Genomic DNA, 19,487 nt, shown 5'->3' with positions numbered 1-19,487 from the left:
TAGCTCGACAATGCAGAACGTCAACAGTCCATCCATCCATCCATTTTCCGCCGCTTATCCGGGGTCGGGTCGCGGTGGCAGCACACCCAGCAGACCGACCCAGGCTTCCCTCTCACCCGCAACATTTTCCAGCTCGTTCTGGGGGACCCCGAGACGTTCCCAGGCCAGCCGGGAGATATAATCCCTCCAGCGTGTCCTGGGTCTTCCCCGGGGCCTCTTCCCAGTTGGACGTGCCTGGAAAACCTCTAATGGGAGGCGTCCAGGAGGCATCCGAATTAGATGCCCGAACCACCTCAGCTGACTCCTTTCGATACGAAGGAGCAGCGGCTCGACTCCAAGCTCCCCCCTGATGTCCGAGCTCCTTACCCTATCTCTAAGGCTGAGCCCGGCCACCCTACGGAGGAAGCTCATTTCGGCCGTTTGTATCCGCGACCTCGTTCTTTCGGTCACGACCCAGAGTTCGTGACCATAGGTGAGGGTTGGAACGTAGACCGACCAGTAAATAGAGAGCTTCGCCTTCCGACTTAGCTCCCTCTTCACCAAGACGGACCGGTACAGCGCCTGTTTTACTGCTGCAGCCGCACCGATCCGCCTGTCGATCTCTCGCTCCACCTTACCCTCACTCGTGAACAAGACCCCGAGGTACTTGAACTCCTTCGCTTGGGGCAGGCATGTTGTCCCCACCTGAAGGGAGCAATCCACCGGTTTCCGGCAGAGAACCATGGCCTCGGATTTGGAGGCGCTAACCCTCATCCCTGCCGCTTCACACTCGGCTGCAAAACGCCCCAGCGACTGCTGGAGGTCACGTTCCGAGGAAGCAAACAGGACCACATCATCTGCAAACAGCAGATGATGAACGTCAACAGTGTTTCCCACAAATGACCCGATGGTTCCTGGACATTTACAGGCCTTTAGCTGATGTTTAATGAGCGAGCAAGTCAGTGTTTTTCAAAGGGAGGGATGAATGATTTAAAATAATGAAACTTGTGACGGTTTAGTAATTTTACAGTCGGTTAATATGGTTTTGGCTAGTTTCTTACTCGGTGGTCTTTATAGCCAACTTCTCCACCTCTTCATTGTTCATTCCTAATCAAAGATGTTGTAATATTTGCTTTTAAAATCTCTCTTTCCTTCTGTCTTCCCAGAAAACAACTCTTCTGACTCCTCCCTCACTGGTCACTCTGAAGAAAAAGAAGTCTCTTGGATCACCCATGAATCCCTTTTCGATCAAACCTCAGATGTCAAAGGTATCCTTTAAACTCATCATTGGAAGTGTCTGGAAACTACTTCTCTTGCCAAATTATACAGTTTAATAATTGTAAACTATTGTATGTCCATTCTGTAATACCAGGAGTCACCCTCAGCTAGTGGGTTTAAGGCCAAAGTTATCAGGCCACCACCTTGTGACCCGGCCCCCAGGTCATCAGCCCGCCTCCCTTCCTCTGCACCGGCTCCTCCTGTCGAGAAGCAGAAGGCGAAAGTGGAGAAGATGAACGAAGAGCAGGGTGAGAAACACTGATACAGCTTTGCTAGCCGTTTGCCCATTTTCTTGCTTCAAGCAACAATAATGAACTTCCATTTTTGGAAACGTGTTCTCAGTTAATGACACTCTGGCATTCGACGGGGTGGACTTTGATGAGCCGATGGAGGTCGGGCTTGAGGAGGAGATGCCTGATCTTAAAGATAATGCAGAGCCTTCACATGAAGTGGCCATGGTGGTAGTTAATGTGGAGCCCAAATCAGAGCCGCAGGACCAGATCTTATTGTAAGTCTTTTATCTGTTTTTTTTTGCTTCTACTTTTGAAAGAAATGTTTTTTTTTCTTAAGAAAAACAAACATGTTTCTTCAAAGGCAAAACACAAGCTTCCATTGTAGCATCTTCCTCCCTCTGTCCAGATCCAGCAGGATCGGAAGCTCGTGGGGACAAGAGGATGATGATGGAGTCAGTGAGGCTCCAGCAGAGATACAGGTTGACTCCAGCCAACTCCCTCTGGTGGAGGGAGCAGAAGGGGAGCAGGTTTTCCGCTTCTATTGGTTGGATGCCTTTGAAGAACCCTACAGCCAACCAGGTAAGGCATATTCATTTCCTTGAGTGAATTTAAATACTGTATAGTGGATGCTATATCATGTTTCTTCTGAATACAAAGGTCCTGTTCAGATTTTTCAAGCACTTGTATATGTTTACTCATCTTTCACCTAGGTGTGGTGTACTTGTTTGGGAAAGTGTGGATTGAGTCGGCAAAGTCTCATGTCAGTTGCTGTGTCACTGTCAAGAACATTGAGCGGACCATGTACTTCCTGCCTCGTGAATATGTAAGTTCCCTGCTCTGTTGCATTACTGCCAGTATATCATGGAAACAAGATTGAAGAGTTGTCAGAAACAACCGGTTTTCTTCCCTTTTTTATACTTTTTTTGAATACCTCAATATGCTCAATGAATCATTACTTTTAGTACAAGATATTTGGTCTAATCACTGTGACAAGAGGTCAAGTCACTTCAAATATATTTTTTTGGGTCTGTTTCCATGAACAGAAAGTGAACACCAAGACCGAGGAGGTGACGGACACTCCCGTTGGCATGATGGACGTCTACCAGGAGTTTAACGAACTCTCAGAGAAGTTCAGGATCATGAAGTTCAAGTCCAAGGTTGGTGCTAACTTTGGTTTTGCACTGTACTGTAGCTTTCTGGCAGATTTGCTAAGTTTGTAACTGGTGCTTGTTTTTCTCTGCAGAAAGTAGAGAAGAGCTATGCTTTTGAGATTCCTGATGTGTCCACTCAGAGCGAGTACCTGGAAGTCAGATATTCTGTGAGTGGATGTGCACATATTTCTAGATTTTCGTCTGTGTGTGTATGTATGTGTGTATGTATATATGTGTATATATATATATATATAAGTAAAATAAAATAACCTGTTTGTCTAAGTGGTAAATATTGGTTTTGCAGGCTGAGTTCCCTGCGCTGCCTTCCAGCCTTAAGGGGGCGACCTTTTCCCACATTTTTGGATCCAACACTTCCAGCCTGGAGCACTTCCTCCTCAGCAGGAAGATTAAAGGGCCTTGCTGGCTGGACATCAAGACACCACGTAAGAAGGATTTTCGTGATTTGGATTTTTTACGCGAACAATGAATTTTATGTTTGAAAATTCACATGTACCCACTTTGTCTGTGTTAGAGCTCATCAGCCAGCCGGTCAGCTGGTGTAAGGTGGAGGCTCTCGCCCTCAGGAGTGACCTGGTCACTGTGGTCAGAGACCTGTCACCTCCGCCCATCACCGTCATGTCCATCAGCCTCAAGACGATCCAGAACCCCAAGACGCACCACAACGAGGTCAGAATGAATGGGATGAGTTTGTTTTATTTAACCCGTGCTATCTCATGGAGTGCTGGGACAAACTGAGGTCTGTCATGACATATGAGCAAGAACCTGATGATATAATTGTTCCACTGCAGATTGTGTCCCTGGCTGCTCTCGTCCACTACCAGTTCCATGTAGATAAAGCTCCACCTCAACCTCCATACCAGAACCATTTTTGTGGTAAGTTGATTAAACTCACATTATTAATTGTTTTCATTGTACTGCACGAGGGCAATAGAATTTCAAAGTTAAATTGACAAGTACAAATCTGAGAGAAAGGTCAAATGCTAAATATTTTGGAATTGTTGTTAATTCATTTTTGTCTTTGCAGTGGTCAGTAAACCGGCTGACTGCATCTTCCCCTACGACTTCAAAGATGCTGTGAGGAAGAGGGTGAGTGGCCAATAGGAGCTCAGCTTGGTGCAAGAAACAGTAAAAGTTTGTGTTTTTATAATTATAATTTTCAGAAAGATCAGTGGTTTGAATACAGGATAATTACAGATGTAACGGGGATAGAAAATGACCAACAAGGGACTACAAACAATATAGTGAACTTTATTCATGTTTTCTACTGTACTTCACAAAATGGTAGTTTGGTTTAATTCATACAAAATGTTAGATTGCATTTAAATTGATGGAAAGTACATATTTGCCTCCGTTTTCTTTATTGTATTTGACCAAAAGACTGATGATGCTCTTTTAGAACGGTAAAGTGGAGATTGCTGCTACAGAGCGGACTCTGCTTGGCTTCTTCCTGGCCAAGATGCACAAAATCGACCCTGATGTTCTGGTGGTGAGTAGGACATGTTTGCATGGCGTAATTGCATACAATTTCAGATGACGTTGCAGTGTTTCGTCTTGGTAAAAAGGAGTATGCTTATCCTTATTTTTTTCCTGCAGGGTCACGACATCTTTGGTTTTGACCTGGAGGTGATTCTGCAGAGGATCAATGTGTGCAAGGTTCCCCACTGGTCTAAGATTGGACGCCTCAGAAGGGCCAATATGCCCAAACTAGGGGTAAGAAGAAGAGAAATTCGTAGTAATATATATTTGTTGTTTTAACCGCATGTTGTAAGTCACTATACGCTGTTGTATGCGGCAGGGTCGCGGTTCCTTTGCAGAGAAGAGCGCCACCTGCGGCCGTCTGGTGTGCGACGTGGAAATGTCGGCCAAGGAGCTGATTCGTTGTAAAAGTTATCATCTGACTGAACTGGTGACACAGGTGTTGAAGATGGAGAGAGTCACAGTCCCTCAGGAAAACATCAAGAATTTCTACAGGTCCGTATGCCCTCGACAGAAAAGATGACATCAAATCAGAAAATAAAATTATTTTTAAATTGAGCTGGACAGAAAACGATGACTCAACACAGTAACTTGCTTGATCTGCTCTATGCAAAGTGTTATTAAACAGTAAGTATATTTTGCCAAAACTCCACTCGAACCCAAAAAACTGTATCCTAAAATATGTCTGTGTGTTCGTATCAGTGACTCTCCTCACCTGCTCTACCTGCTGGAGTTGACATGGACAGACGCCAAGCTGATCCTCCAGATCATGTGTGAGCTCAATGTGCTGCCACTGGCGCTGCAGATCACCAACATCGCTGGCAATGTCATGGTAACCTTTTTTTTCCTTTATCTTCATTAAACAGCCACCTACAACTGCAAAAAAGAACTAAACAAACAAACATGAAATGTCAGAACAAAGCTATCCTTGAAATGTGTTACTGAGCTCAAACAATAAAAACAACTGCAGCCTTTCACATAAGGCTAAAGGTCATATTAACATCCAAATAACTGACGCGCTTAAAATGCATCTGGCCAGCATGTGTACGCACGACCGACATTATTTGAAAATCATTTTAAACGCAAGACAACAGAAACAGGGTTGGACAATCATTGAGGTTTTTGAATTCCTGCCAGCAATTCTTCTTGCTTATTGCACAGCTCAAAATACAGAAAATTGGAGTCCGTAAAAAAACGGTTTGCAGAAAAAAGGCTTCTATTGTGAACAAAGAAAAAAAAGATTTGAATAAGTCTTGATCAAAGTTTAAAGCCGCCGTGTAATGATCAACTAGTCTGTTGCAGCAAGGACACACTATAACATACAATACAGTGGGCTAAGATGGCATTTTACATAAAGATACCATCACCCCTCAGCCTGGCTTCAGGTTTGCTCAAGTTAAATGCAACCTCTGTTTTCTTGACTCTTTTGGTTATGTTATTTGCATCCTGCTTCGGTCAAACGGTTATCTCTTCCTGCTTTGTCTCTGCAGTCTCGTACTCTGATGGGCGGTCGCGCTGAGAGAAACGAGTTCTTGTTGCTTCATGCGTTCCACGACAAAAACTACATCGTTCCTGACAAACCCTCCTTCAAGAAGACACAGCTGGAAACGGTAAAGCCACACACGGCCTATTCTTTAGTAATGTACAGTCATGTGTGACACATGTTTCATGCTTGTTTTCTCTTGGTCCAAGGTCGAGGGAGAGGACGTTGGGAAAGGCAAGTTGAAGAAGAAGGCAGCCTATGCTGGAGGTCTGGTGCTGGATCCGAAAGTTGGTAAGTCTGTGTTCTTAGTTTAAAGTCTTGTTTTCTGTCCGTCTACATTTTTTAATAACTTCCTTTTTTCTCTGCAGGTTTCTACGACACGTTTGTGCTGCTGCTTGACTTCAACAGCCTGTATCCGTCAATCATACAAGAGTTCAACATCTGCTTCACCACTGTACAGAGGGAGGCTTACAACAGAGACAAGAAGAAGAAGAATGAGGTGTTTGTTTATTGTAGAAACTGATGTGTTTTTGTCACAAGGATTCAGTAATAAGTAAATCTAAAACAATTTGCAGTAACAGACATGATAGATATAGATTGAGCCCAATGATCTTTGTTCAGAGGTGTACAGCGTCCCCAGCCTGATCTTTTGTTTCCCACCAGGGAAAACATCCTGCTAACTTCCAACTCTTGTGTCTATGGTAATAGGAGGATTGGTCCGAGGAGATTCCCGAAATTCCAGATACGAACCTGGAGATGGGAATCTTGCCCAAAGAAATCAGGAAGCTGGTCGAGCGGCGTAAACAGGTCAAACAGCTGATGAAACAGCAAGACCTCAACCCAGACCTCTACCTGCAGGTACACACACACGGACACACACCCACACGTGCACACTGAAACGCTTTAACGCCACAAACCACACATGGTGAAGGACATCTGTGGCCTTGCACTTCCCTGTGATGTTTCTGTCGTCGACCATTTCTGCTTACCTTTGAGACAACTTCTTGACCTTGGTTAGCTTCAAGGACAGTTCCAACTCTGTGCATCTGTTTTGGTCTAATTTGAGTCCGTCTGTCCTTCAGTACGACATTCGTCAGAAGGCCCTGAAGCTCACTGCCAACAGTATGTACGGCTGCCTGGGGTTCAGCTTCAGTCGCTTCTACGCCAAGCCGCTCGCTGCGCTGGTCACACACAAGGGTCGAGAGGTGAGTCCAACCCACACGCTGCACAGCAGTGACCTGGGAGCCTAAAAGTTTTAGCTGTTGCACCTTTTGATAGCCAGTACAGATCCAAATGTTCTGAACTAAAATAAGTTTACGGATAAACTCAAGGTGTACATTTATTATAGGGTACAATTAAAGCAGACACTCAACATTGATTAAATGATGAGCATAACCCCAAGTCTTTTTCTGATTTTAGAATCAATTGTTCAATAGAAGAAAATAAGAAACACTTCCATTGTAATCCACAAGAGGGCACTGCTACATCAGATTTCACATCACGCTCCACTCCTTCCTCTATTCCCCTTTTTCTGACTTATTCCTTATCTTCTATTTCTGCTTTTAGATTTGTCATGCCGTTCACCAAATTATTTCTTCCCCCCTCACTCTGTGCCCTTCCCTTTTCCAAATATGATCATTCCCTCAAGTTCATTTTGTCAGGATAAAAGACCTGTTGTGTTGTCTGTGATGTCAATAGCGACGTGTAAGAATTTTCCAGTAACAAAATGCCACTAGCGCACACACATGGCGCTCACAATCGCTGCATGCAAAGTATGGTTGTGTAATGACTTCTTTCAACACACGCAAATGGAACAAAATAGACACATATGTTCAATAAATCGGCACACAGAGGCATTTGTCCTGCATAACACAAACGGCTAAATCTGGTATTGTAACTGAATACCACTCACAAACGCACTCTCTCCCTCTCCCACCATGTCTGTCATAGTACTCATGTTCATTTAATGAGCTCCAACAGTACACATCCTCAGCAGAGGCATCAAGCTTTGCCTCAGGGGAGTCCTTCATTAAGATCCCCTTACACACTCATTGTGTTCTCTAATAGAGGGCATGGCAGTGACTGTGCGTGCGGGCTTGTGTGTGTGTGTGTGTGTGTGTGTGTGTGTGTGTGTGTTATTTTGTCAGTCCATTTGTGTCTCCAGTCATGCTTGTTGTTCAGCTGACAATGCTACTTTGTAAAAGGTGCACATTTGATTCTCTGGTCCAGGTAGGAGTTTCTCTCCCTGCAGACTTCCTGCTTGTATCTTTGTTAACAGTCGGAGACGGATGGGTTAATCAAATGTTTACCTCGTGCTGGCTTTATTTAACCCAGGACAACCACAAAGTCAGCTGCATCCACATTGTCTGAGATGGTGACGGTGCTGTATTTTGCAAGTTGCTTGTAGGCTATGTTGAACAGATTATCACCTAATTCAAGTCTGCATTTCTAATGGTTAAAGAGCCTTAAATAGTATAAGAATGTTGTAATTACCAACAGATTTGTTTTAGTATTTTTAACCCTTCAACAAAAACAACACAACATTTCCTCAAAGCTCTTGTAGATTTATTGAAGTGTTTTGTAGCAAAATGGTGGCAGTTTAGGTTTGTTTCATGTATAATGGGGATCCATTCACTTACCCTACAGTTAGAGCTGTCAACGTCTGTCAGTGGAATAATATCGTGATGAAATCATATCAATATCATGATATACAATTACCTACTCTAAAATGATAAGAAAAAGCGCACACTGACTCCATTTTCTCAGAAAATTCATAATTTCTTGAGAACGGCTCTCTTCATTTGTCAAGTTGTTAATGTACACAGGAGTTTAGTTTGGTCATTTCATATTAACTATTTAATTGTTGAATGAACAGAAAACCTATTTTTTTTATACACATAAAATGTTTTTATTTGCTTGTTGAGATATGACATTACCTATATCAGGATTGAATATTTAGCTTACCCAAGCCTTTAATGGTGGAGTACTGGCGACACTTTGTGGTGGGCTTATACACAACAAGAAAAAGAAAAACTTTGTATAAAGTTAACTGTGAACTAAGGGAGTTAAAGTGAAAATGGATTTGTATTCTTTAAACGCCATCCAAGACCATACTTTTAATTTGAAGTAATTCATAAAACGGAATTATGCTTGGCTGCACGTACACAGGATTATAAATGGAATATTCATTATTGTTTGCCATGTAAACAGCTTAGTAGAAATAGTCTTTTTGGGAATAAAGGCAAATATTGAATATATTAAGCTGAATATATATATATATATATATATATATATATATATATATATATATATATATATATATATATATAGTCAAACAGTTCCAGATAATGTAAAGCTCTTAAAAATCTGCTACCTTGCCTCCAGCCAGGATAATGAGGGGACAGTCAACTAATTAGATTGTATTTTATTAGGCCTCAACTTCATTAGTGCATTGCATGCACATGACAGATTGGAGAGACGCGCATCAAAAGGTCACCAGTCGGATCTGAACCCACAGTGGGCTGATTCCCTGGCATGGACCTCAACCTGCTGAGGTAGCAGGAGATCCCACTTTGCACAATCTTACTGTTTTGTTTACTTTGTATCCATGATCCGAGACACACATCTATTTATACTGCCGGGGCATGTCATCAACAACTAGGGTGTCCCACTGTAAATGAGATGCTGTGAATAATGTGTAGGGTAATTAAGTACTCTCCAAAATCTATGTTTGGACATTTTTTGTGTTGGCTATTCAGTTCAAAATATTTGATATCTTGTTATGGTTGGTCGAACTGGACATTTTATTTGAGTACCCGTGATCAACTATCCAACCCTGCTAAATATTTTGGTATCTGGATTGACCATGATTCAGTTAAGACCGCTTCTATGAAACCGCAGTATTTGAGCTATTGGACTCTGACCCTACGAATACTGGCTGACTCTGGGGAAAGAAAACGAGAGCAGTTTGGTTCAGGCAACAGTTTAATACCCGTAAGCCAAGCAGTTCGTGGTAGTTTCCGACTGCAGCGAGCCAGAAAGGCCGGCCGGCATTTAGTTTCGAGTGTATTTGTGGGTATTGCCGTTTGCACCCCGGCCCCTCATTTTATCGTCACATTTGCACTCTACTTTCATATCAAGATTTAGGAGGCTTTTTATTTTTGTAATTGTAACACGTACACAGACCACTGCTCTGTCCGCAGTGTAAATCCACCCCTCGCCGCGCTCCCTTCATCTGTTTGGACGAGTGTGCGGGCGAATGTGCATGTGTCCTGTGTATTTATTGATTGGCTTAGCTCTCATCTTTCTCGCACTCTCGTTTTAAATTGAGGCCTAACCCCCCTGTGGCAGGATGGGTCAGTCGGGGGGCCACAGTGGTTTCGCAGCCCTGGGAGGGTGCAGACGAGGGGGCTCGGAGGGGGATGACAGACCCTTGGCGGTGGCTCTTCTGATCAGACTTGCCAAGTTAAGAGGGGAAAGCCCCCACTTAACTTCCCTCCCGACTCTTGTGTGTGCTTCTTCAGTATGTCTCGTATCCATCCGTGTGTGTTGACGTACATGTGTCAATGCGTGTGTGCGCACAAGTGCTACTGGCCGAACTCTGCCCTTTGTCGGGGGACCATTTGTTGTGGCCCTGCTCTGTCCTGGTATGTGCGTGGGTATTAAGGGGGGGATGATGGGTATTAAGAGGAAGGTGAAGGTTTAGGATTACACAGCCACAGATTGATGTCCCCTTCAACCCCTCAGTGTTATTTTTGGGTTCTTTTGTATGTTCGCCAGAGAACAGTTGGGTGCAGAGAAATCGAGATGTGGAACACTGACAACTTACACGCATGTGGTTATAATAGGCTGATAAATGCATTTGTCATACCAGGAAGACTTTTATTGTCTGCCGACCACTGGCTGGTGTATCCCTGACTTCAAGTGACAGTTTCACTTTACAGATGGAGAGAACTAAATGCAGAAAAATGAGGGTTTTCTACAGAAGCTCTTGCAGATCAGAGATCAGTTGCAGGAAAAAACTCTGCAGCATTTGGCCGGCTGTAGGTGTTAATTTCCGATGCTTGTGTTAATGTTGCAAGTCAAAGCAAATAGAGAAGTGTGTTAGCAGTCAAGGGCACAACACAAGTTGCTTTGCCTGCAGTGTCCTTTAAATGTGTTGACACATATTTAATTGGTAGCTCCTTTTTTCTTCAGTTTTTCCACTTTTATAATATGCAAACCATCTCTTGTCTCTGAACGCAAAGTGTGTGTGTGTGTGTGTGTGTGTGTGTGTGTGTGTGTGTGTGTGTGTGTGTGTGTGTGTGTGTGTGTGTGTGTGTGTGTGTGTGTGTGTGTGTGTGTGTGTGTCCACCTAATCAAGTGATGTTATAACAGAGGCCGGTTGAAGCCGTTGATTGTGGTGGAACGCAGATTGGTTTGACATTTGACCCTTTTGCCAGCAAATCTGACAACCATTAGCAGGTGTGTGTGTGTGTCTCGGGATGGAGGATGACTCGTGAAAGCCATTCTGCTGTAATTGAGTCTCTGTCCTTGTGTTTAAAAACAGCCTGACAGGAGCTCGTAGTTCACATTTTTGGATGGCATGCAGAGTGAGGAGCCGAGGGTGTGAAGAGGTCAGAGTTTGGTTTAGGTTAAACTTCTATGTGTGTGTGTGAGGGTGCTTGTAATTAAGTCTAAGTAAATATTGTTGCGTCTGGTATCTCTCATTCAGATTCTGTATCATTCCTTTCGTCTCAGGAATCACAAATCATTTCCCCGAATTAGACGCAGGAATACCTAAACCGTGTGTGTGTGTGTGAGTGAGTGTAAGACAATATTCTTGTCCTCATTTCTTTCATTCAGGTTCTCAAGATTCTTTCATTCTGTCTCAGATTCACATAGGTCAATTTTACATTTCCCCAAATTAGATGTAAGTCTGTGTGTATGGGTCAGTGCTCACGTCTGGGGAAATGAGGGCTGCATGTTTCCATGGGCCCGTAGTCTGTCGAGCTGGCTTTACTCCTGATAGGAGTGGACTTAACAAATCGTCACATGGGAGCAGTACTGCTATTTTGGCTTGACAGCGGACAGGACAAGGTTTCAGAATCCATACTGCGACTTTAGTAACACCTGCTAATGAGGCCTTATGAGACCGGGCTAATGGCAGGGATTATAATTCATTACGGATTGATCCCACATATGGTGTCTTTGTCAAGGCCACTGATAGAGCTGTAAATGAGAGGATGATTATTACATGGTTTTAGCTGACTTGACAAGGAGCTGATACATTTGTTCCTTCTATTAAATCCTTAACGTTCCCTGATTAATGACATGAACGTGATCTTTTTTTTATCTACTTTTCTGCATTTGTTGACCTTGAGTTTAGGGGAAGTCCAAAAGTAGTAATTCACACAGCATATTTGAACAGCTGATTGTTTTGGCCACTTCGGTGCAGTGGAAACAAGTTGCAAACAAGACATTGATACGTCACCTTCTGTTTTAAGTTGAGATGGTGAGCTTGATTGCAAACAGTGGCTTATGTACTTCCAGCACTTACGGGACATCATCTTTCTTTTAAATGTTTGGTGTTGAAGAGATCGAGGAGAGGGAATCAAATCACATTGTCGTGGTAAAAAACATATACTGATTAATAATAGACCTTTTTTAAATTGCACAATAATAAAAAAAATCATCTTAGTGAACCACCTGCGATAACAAATATCACATTTAAAATGAGCTCATGGAGTGCCTGCACATTATTTATTTGCCTAGCAACATTTGAAGAATTCATTGGTGATTTATTTTGACTGTTCCACGGATGAAGTAACGCATCTGGATGTGTCGTGTTTAGCTATCAAAGTGCCGCCTTTTTAATTGACCAGACAGCAGGAGGATTGTTGTCATTGTCGAGTTATTTTTGATGAACGGCTGCAGACAAAGCTTTACAACAGCTTGACCCTCCCAGGAGCAGACATGAGAACGTGGCAATGGCATCTGCCAGGACAGGTGTGTGTGTCTCTGTGTGTGTGTGGGGGTCTTTGCATTCATGCATTCTTGCGTGCAAGTAAAATCATTTTAGTGAAAGAAGGATGTTCATACTCTGGCTGTGTATGGAGGTGTGTTCACATGAGAGCTCACAGTAGCAGAAGAGGTACTATGAATCTTTTATGCATTTGTGTGTGAGAGATTTTGTTAGCGTGTGTGCACTCATGCACCCCTCCCCCAGCTCTGACAGTGGTGTGTTCCTCCACAGGTGCTATTTCAGTCGGCCGACTGTCATCCCAAAATGTTTTTCAGCTGAGTGCTTTTCAAAACAATCGTCACTGGTGCCCCAGGCTCTTTTTACAAGGGTCCTCTGCCGCACTGAGGTTTAACATGCTGCCTCTGATCTCCTGATCGGAGGGGGTGGTGATACGTATGTGTGTCTGTGGGAGGGGTATTACGTTTGTGTATATCTCTGTATTATCTTTATTGCTTCCCTTCAATCTGTAAACCATTTGTCACTCATCCAGTGCAGATCAGTTAAGACCCATACTCTTATTTAAAATGACAGCCTGGCAAAAGACAAAAGATATTTTGATGAGGAGGTGGGGGAAGTGGAACAAAATACATGCAGCAACATCACAACAAGACACATAAATCCCTTCTAGATAAGGCCAGCAAATGGGTGAGCAACAGCTGGGGGAGAAGCCAGATATCACAACAAGGCTGAACCGCTCATCAATTAGCATGACGGGGTGCAATATCGCACAGCTAATGGGTATAACTGGTACAGGCAGCAGGTGCACATGCAAAGACATGAGACATTGTTAAAAACACAAAATTAAAAGGGATCACAAGCTGGGAAAAGTCAGATACTGGGCATGTGCAGATTTAGAACATATTAGGACACATTGCAATTTAGATGGTGTTAAATGCAAAAATATATAAACCCAATCCATGTCACTTTTTTCCATCTTATTCCTGTTCTGAAAACTCTGGTTCATCCGGCTGCACCAGTCAGCTGAACCAGATTTGTCATTTATCATGAACCTGTGCTCCTGCAGTTGTCTCCCTCGTTCCTTTCATGGCAGCTTTGAGTGTTACACACTACAGTAGCACCACTTAACCCAACTACATCTTTTAGCAACATTGGCAGGGTCAGACGCCATGAAGTCTGTGTCCTCAAGTCTCAAGGCAGATTGTTGGGTACATTAGGTTTTAAAAATGGGGAGTACAAAGTGAAAATGTCACCTGTAAGCTGTGCAAGTCAGTGTTGAAATACTGCGGGAACACTTGAACTCTCATGTACGTCTGTCAGGGCCAAAATTATAGCTACAGGCTGCAGGAGCTCTAAGCTGCAAGTGGCCGGTTTATCTAAAATATGTTTTTATGTCTGTGGAATTTAGTGGAACTGACATTCTTAGGAGTATTACTTTGATGTAAGCTAGAAGGCACAAAAATATCATGATGGAGGATGTCAGACCTTGTGAAGTCATGTTTACTGTTTTCTTGGTTCCTTTGTTAAAAGTCAGTGTGAACATGAACTGGACCTGAACTAAAAGGCAGCAGCGTGCCATTTGTCAGCGCGTCCGCGTGTCGTTTTGTATAAGTTTAATCGTGTGGTTGGGGAAGAGCGCTCAGTGCAAACACTTGTTTTTCTTCCTTGCCTTACTCTTTTCTCTGCACGTCGTATTTACTGTTCTGCTTGTGTTCTTTATAGTTGTCTCAAGACATGCAAATAGCAATAGTTACTGGAAATGTGTTTGTATATGTGTATATATGCAGTTTCCTTTGACCTCTGAACCTCCTTCATCTCTCGCAGCCCAAAGAATGTAAAGTGATACCTGAACCCCCTATGGCGGCTCGCAAAGTAAGCGATTACGAATGATTTAAAAATAAATACTAAATCATCTTTCTTTTCTCCCCAAAAAAGTATTGTGTCCTGATCCTTCACACAGCGGGGCACTTGTTGGTTGAACTGCACAATTATTGTCCAGTGGATTTAACAACAAGAGCTGTGAAAGTGAGAGAGGCAGAAGCATAAGAAGACTGAGTGATGCTTAAAGATGTGGCAGAAAGAGGAGATTTAGTTATTGGAGGATTTTAACTGATGGTTTAGCGTCGTAGAGATTGTATTTGGGGCAAATATGATAAGAAGAGATTTGCCTATACAAACTATTACACATTGCATAGCATTTGAATTTAGAGAAATTATACTTATCTGGACTGGGGAGATATATTTAGATAAAGTAATTCATTTGGATCGCTAAATGCCAGCCACTGGTGAGAAATGACTGTCATAAATTACCAGAGCTCATGTTGACTTATTCAAATGTCTTATTTAATCCCACGACCATTTTAAATACTGAAGATATTCAGTTTACTTCCAAAGAAGAGTGGAATAACATTGACATCCGCCAAGCTTAAACCAAAGAAGGTTTGCTTAAAAAAAGCTTGATTAATTGTTGAAGCTCTGCATTGTTTCCGTTTCTTTAATCTGGTTGATGTGAAAAATCGCTTTGGTTTTCCTGAAGGGCACGGCATCGGGATAACTCAAAGTAATACGAGTCAAGCTTTTTCAGTTGTCTGGTCCAGTATGAGCGGCATGCACAGTGCTGACTGGTGTAGTCATCAGAGGGACGACATACACACACACACACACTCTTTGTACCCCCTGCGGCTATGTGTTTGCATTGGTCCATATAGTATGTGTGCGTTGGTATGTGCTTCAAGATGAGTGCTCACACACACACACAGTCAATTGCATCATGGTCAAACGACTTGTCTTTCACACAGTTCATTCCTTAAAGCAGTCTTTCCTGCTGGGACTGACAGCATATGGAAAACCTGTCTAAATGAGTCCACACATCATTTACATCAACGCATTCTCACCTCGCTCGCCTCACTTTGCTGCCGCTCTGCCTCCGTCTTTCCCACATCTCTCTATTCATCACTGCTCTGCTGTTTCCTTCCATCTATTCTCCGATCATGCCGGTCTCCTCCTCCCATCTGGCCCCTCTTTCAGCGCTTCTATTCTGCTGATGAAAAGAAGTTATCGAAGAGCCCGTAGTTTACGGAGGGGGAGGCTGGATTTAAACGTAGATAAGTCAATTTTATGACATGCACCAAGACATAATAGAGATTTGTCAACATTAAGAGTTTTTGCTGTACAATATATACTAAGGTAGAGTATGGACTGAAAACATGCCTGTCTTAAAACACATGGGCCTGTGTTAGAGATGTTCTGTTGTTTTAAGGTGTGTGTGACGATAAGATATACAATCCAGGAACTCTTTACTCTGTGAATATGAATAACATTGGTCCTATTCGAATAAATCTGAGATGATCGAATACTTTTTCCCCTTCTTGATACCTATTCTGATACAGAGACGAGCTCAGTTACCACTCTTAAACATTTTCCAGTGTAAAATTAGTTACTTGCCAAATAGCGAACATTTTTGCTAGTTCTCCACGAGCGCCTGCTTGTAACTGTGCATGCTCAACTCTCAACAGAGGTGAAGAAAGAAACTCGTTAGCTTCTTCTACCAGTGCACAGTACCGATCGTGCAGCGAGGGACACGCATGTTGCTCCCCCTCCTACGAAGTGTAAATGAACTGATAAGTGATATGATAGCGGGATATTGGATCAGTGGATACTCGCCGATACCTGATCCAGCTCGATTTTAGGCTGAATTAGAGGAACAATTCTAATATGAATAAAGTGGCTGTGTTTATTCACGCAGTGTTGTTGTCTGTGTGCACAGCCAGGGTGTAATTTTTTTTTAGGCAAAGTTTCAAATCAATGATTGGGATTACTTTGTGGCAGTAATGGATTTTCAGGATTTTCCAGGTTTAGAACAACCTATTTATGAAAGGAACATTTGGTTTTTAAGGGACCCCAAGACCTGGCTTCATGCTTTATTTATATGACTCCAATATGCCTAGCCATTTAAAGGGCTAGACATGTATCTTCTTGAAGAAGGGTTGTATTAGTTCCTGATCCATAGTCGGTATATTCCCTTGAGTAGATGGCTGTGGGCTTGCCCCTATTGTGGAGAAACAGACGGTAGCATAGCAATGTCCAGCTGTGGAGGGGCAGCAACAAAACATATATTTTTGCCACCCAACTAAAAAAATGTATTTCAGTTTAAGTGTACACTACATTCAGAATACTTTCACGCTTGCCGTCCAGACGGCCTCGTTCTTCATGCTCTCTTCAAAGCCATCAGACACAAGAACACACATGACCGTAGAGCGGAAACTTTTATGCTCAGTGATGTAAAATTACTGTTTTTGTCAATGGAGTCTTGTAGCTTTGCAGATAACATGGATAAATATGACGGTTTTACTTCCCCGTCGGAAATGGCTGTCAGACGGCAAGATAAAGCAGTGAAAACATTGTAAAAACAGTGTAGACTTGAACTGGTATTGATGTTTCTTTAGGTAGCTGTACTACATTTTGCAGGTCCGCCCCATACCAACCTCTGTGATAGTAGCCTGCTTTACTTTAGCATTCTTAGTTTTAGTGCTCGGCCCAGTTCAAGGTCAAAAATGTATGAATATGTGAAATCTTTAAAAGGGACTGAGTGAGCTCATCTCGAGTTTTTGGCTCAGTCACATTTTAACGCAGAAGGAAAAAAAGTTTTATTCATGAGTTTTGATAATTTGATTTACAGTGGTGAGTGGTCCCTCGTTTGTCGCGGGGGATACGTTCCAAAAATAACCCGCGATAGACGAAACCCGTGAACTAGTGAGCTTTATTTTTTACCATTATTATACATGTTTTAAGGCCATAAAACCCCTAACCACACACTTTTATACGCTTTTCTCAGACGGGCATTAACATTTTCCCACAATTCTCTCTTATTTAAACTCTCAAAGTTTCGTGGATTTAAAAAATAAGCCCAAACATGTTGAATAAATTTCATTTTAATGATCAATCTACGAGGTCCTCTGGCCCTTTTGTCCGGCCGCCGCTCCGCTGACTTTTTATCCGGACGTATTCTGTCCTGTACAGGAGACACTGCACGGAGGAGACTGATTGACAAGGTGTACAGTAAAGTCCCTCAGCTTATTGAGGGCGCAGAACACAATGCACGTTCATACTGTACACTGTAAAAAAAGAAAAAGGAACAACAAAAAAAAGTCCGCGAAAGGTGAACCGTGTTATAGCAAGGGACGACTGTATATCTAGAAAAAAATTGCACAAATGTTTACCTTTTTTTTTGGGGCGATGTGGATGAAAATGCCTCAAAGATCGGGGTTGGCTTTGCTCTGAAGATTTTCTCTGACTGTACTTAGACATATTTCATCTTACCCTCTCTTTCTTTTGTCTCTTTCGTCTCTTTGACTAGCAGTAGAGTGGTCTAGTCATTTTGTCTGCACAATTTAGTGAGTATGTGCTTCGGCAAAGATTTGTATGTGTGTGTGTTTGTGTTTGTGGTGAGACCTTGACCTTGACTGTAGTCCCTAATGGAGGAGGCTGTTCTGTGAATGACTCAAACTCCCCCTGCCGCTGTACAGCGGTATGTAGCAGTCCATAAAGCATGCTTAAGTCCCACTCTGGTTTCAGGGAGTGGAAGACCCCCCCCAGTCCAGCCACAGCCTGACCCCGCCCCTTCCTCACACTCGGAAATAGCCACGTCCTTGTCCCCACACGGAGCACAGTGCGAGTCGTGGTGTGTGTGTATATGCAGCCGTGGTTGATTGAGGAGCAGATTGCTGGTGACAGGTCACACTGCGTTCCATCCCTTCGACCCCCCAGATTAGCCGCCCGAAGCCCCCACCCTGCCCTCCCGTCCTCTGGGCCCCCACCTGTTGGGATCCCTCCGCTGCTCGGATCTCTCCCTCACACACACGCTCACACACACACACACGCTCACACACACACACACGCTCACACACACACACTCACACTCACACACACTCACACACACACTCAGACAGTGGACAACCTGCGTTAACAGAATTCTCTTATTTGTCTGTCACTCACTCTGTGGGTGATAAAGGCCATTACGAGTCATTAAGGTGTGCGTGCGTGTTTGAGTGTGTGTTGCTCGGCTAGGATGTGTGTGGGTTGAATAGACGCCTGTCACAGCACGCTCTCATAATTGCCCTCTTAGCCAATTATCCCCCATTTAAAAGCAAGTCACCTGCTCTGCTCCAATGTCCACACAAATGCTTGCACACACGCGCCACACAGAGAGAATAAATAACATGGAAACTTAATATTTAATCGTTGTTTCTTCCTCAGTGATTTGTTTGTTTACTGTGCTCAAATGCTTAATATGCAGTAATGCTCTTTGCTGTTTGCATCAGTCCCCATTCATACTGCTGTGTTTGTGTTCTCCTTCAGATTCTGATGCACACCAAAGAATTGGTTCAGAAGGTGAGTTATTAGCAAGCTAATATAATACTAATCTTGTAAAGGAAAATGTTAAAACTGTTGAAGGGTATGCCCTTAAATCTGTACCGGGATGAATTGTCCGTGAATGTAACAATACTTTCAAAATATCAGTGCACAATACTTTTTTTATCATGCTGGATCACTGATGATGATACTGTGTATATATACAGTATATACATCCTACTGATTTAAAGAAATCTTGTTTTTTATTTATTCTTTTTATTTATGAAGTTATTTAATTGTGATGCTTGGGGAGGAATTAACAAGTTACAGCAGCACAAAAACGGGCTAAGAATATATATTTTTAATGAAATTAAGTGGCAAAGAAATGAATGGAGACCAAGCTATATACAATACCTTAGAGTAGACTGCAGAAGTGAATTGAGCAATTATGTGTATAAAAAGAAGTCCGGTATTATAACTCTGACAGTCATGATATTTGATTCCCCCCCCTCTCTCTCTGTCTCTGTCTCTGTCTCTCTCTCTCTCTCTCTCTC

At 42.9% G+C, this 19,487-nt stretch overlaps 1 protein-coding gene across 1 annotated transcript in view; it reads left to right on the top strand.

Moving 5' to 3' along the window:
* pola1 (polymerase (DNA directed), alpha 1) overlaps positions 1–19,487 on the top strand; it is a 51,031-nt gene that overhangs the window by 2,118 nt on the left and 29,426 nt on the right. The window contains exons 7-27 of the mRNA XM_068582203.1: positions 1,146–1,247; positions 1,352–1,505; positions 1,600–1,765; positions 1,897–2,069; positions 2,201–2,313; positions 2,534–2,647; positions 2,734–2,808; positions 2,946–3,084; positions 3,174–3,328; positions 3,451–3,535; positions 3,687–3,748; positions 4,059–4,148; positions 4,256–4,372; positions 4,458–4,633; positions 4,841–4,970; positions 5,629–5,748; positions 5,831–5,912; positions 5,990–6,120; positions 6,330–6,479; positions 6,704–6,826; positions 18,940–18,972. Of these exons, the coding sequence (XP_068438304.1) occupies positions 1,146–1,247; positions 1,352–1,505; positions 1,600–1,765; positions 1,897–2,069; positions 2,201–2,313; positions 2,534–2,647; positions 2,734–2,808; positions 2,946–3,084; positions 3,174–3,328; positions 3,451–3,535; positions 3,687–3,748; positions 4,059–4,148; positions 4,256–4,372; positions 4,458–4,633; positions 4,841–4,970; positions 5,629–5,748; positions 5,831–5,912; positions 5,990–6,120; positions 6,330–6,479; positions 6,704–6,826; positions 18,940–18,972 (2,490 nt within the window). The remainder of the gene's footprint in view (positions 1–1,145; positions 1,248–1,351; positions 1,506–1,599; positions 1,766–1,896; positions 2,070–2,200; positions 2,314–2,533; positions 2,648–2,733; positions 2,809–2,945; positions 3,085–3,173; positions 3,329–3,450; positions 3,536–3,686; positions 3,749–4,058; positions 4,149–4,255; positions 4,373–4,457; positions 4,634–4,840; positions 4,971–5,628; positions 5,749–5,830; positions 5,913–5,989; positions 6,121–6,329; positions 6,480–6,703; positions 6,827–18,939; positions 18,973–19,487) is intronic.

The sequence above is a fragment of the Clinocottus analis genome, unplaced genomic scaffold (genome assembly GCF_023055335.1).
Source record: "Clinocottus analis isolate CAN_PGR_092001 unplaced genomic scaffold, fCliAna1.0.p SCAF_18, whole genome shotgun sequence".
NCBI lineage: Eukaryota > Metazoa > Chordata > Actinopteri > Perciformes > Cottidae > Clinocottus > Clinocottus analis.
Note: the sequence above shows the minus strand (reverse complement) of the source record. Positions and strands in the feature narration are given on the sequence as shown.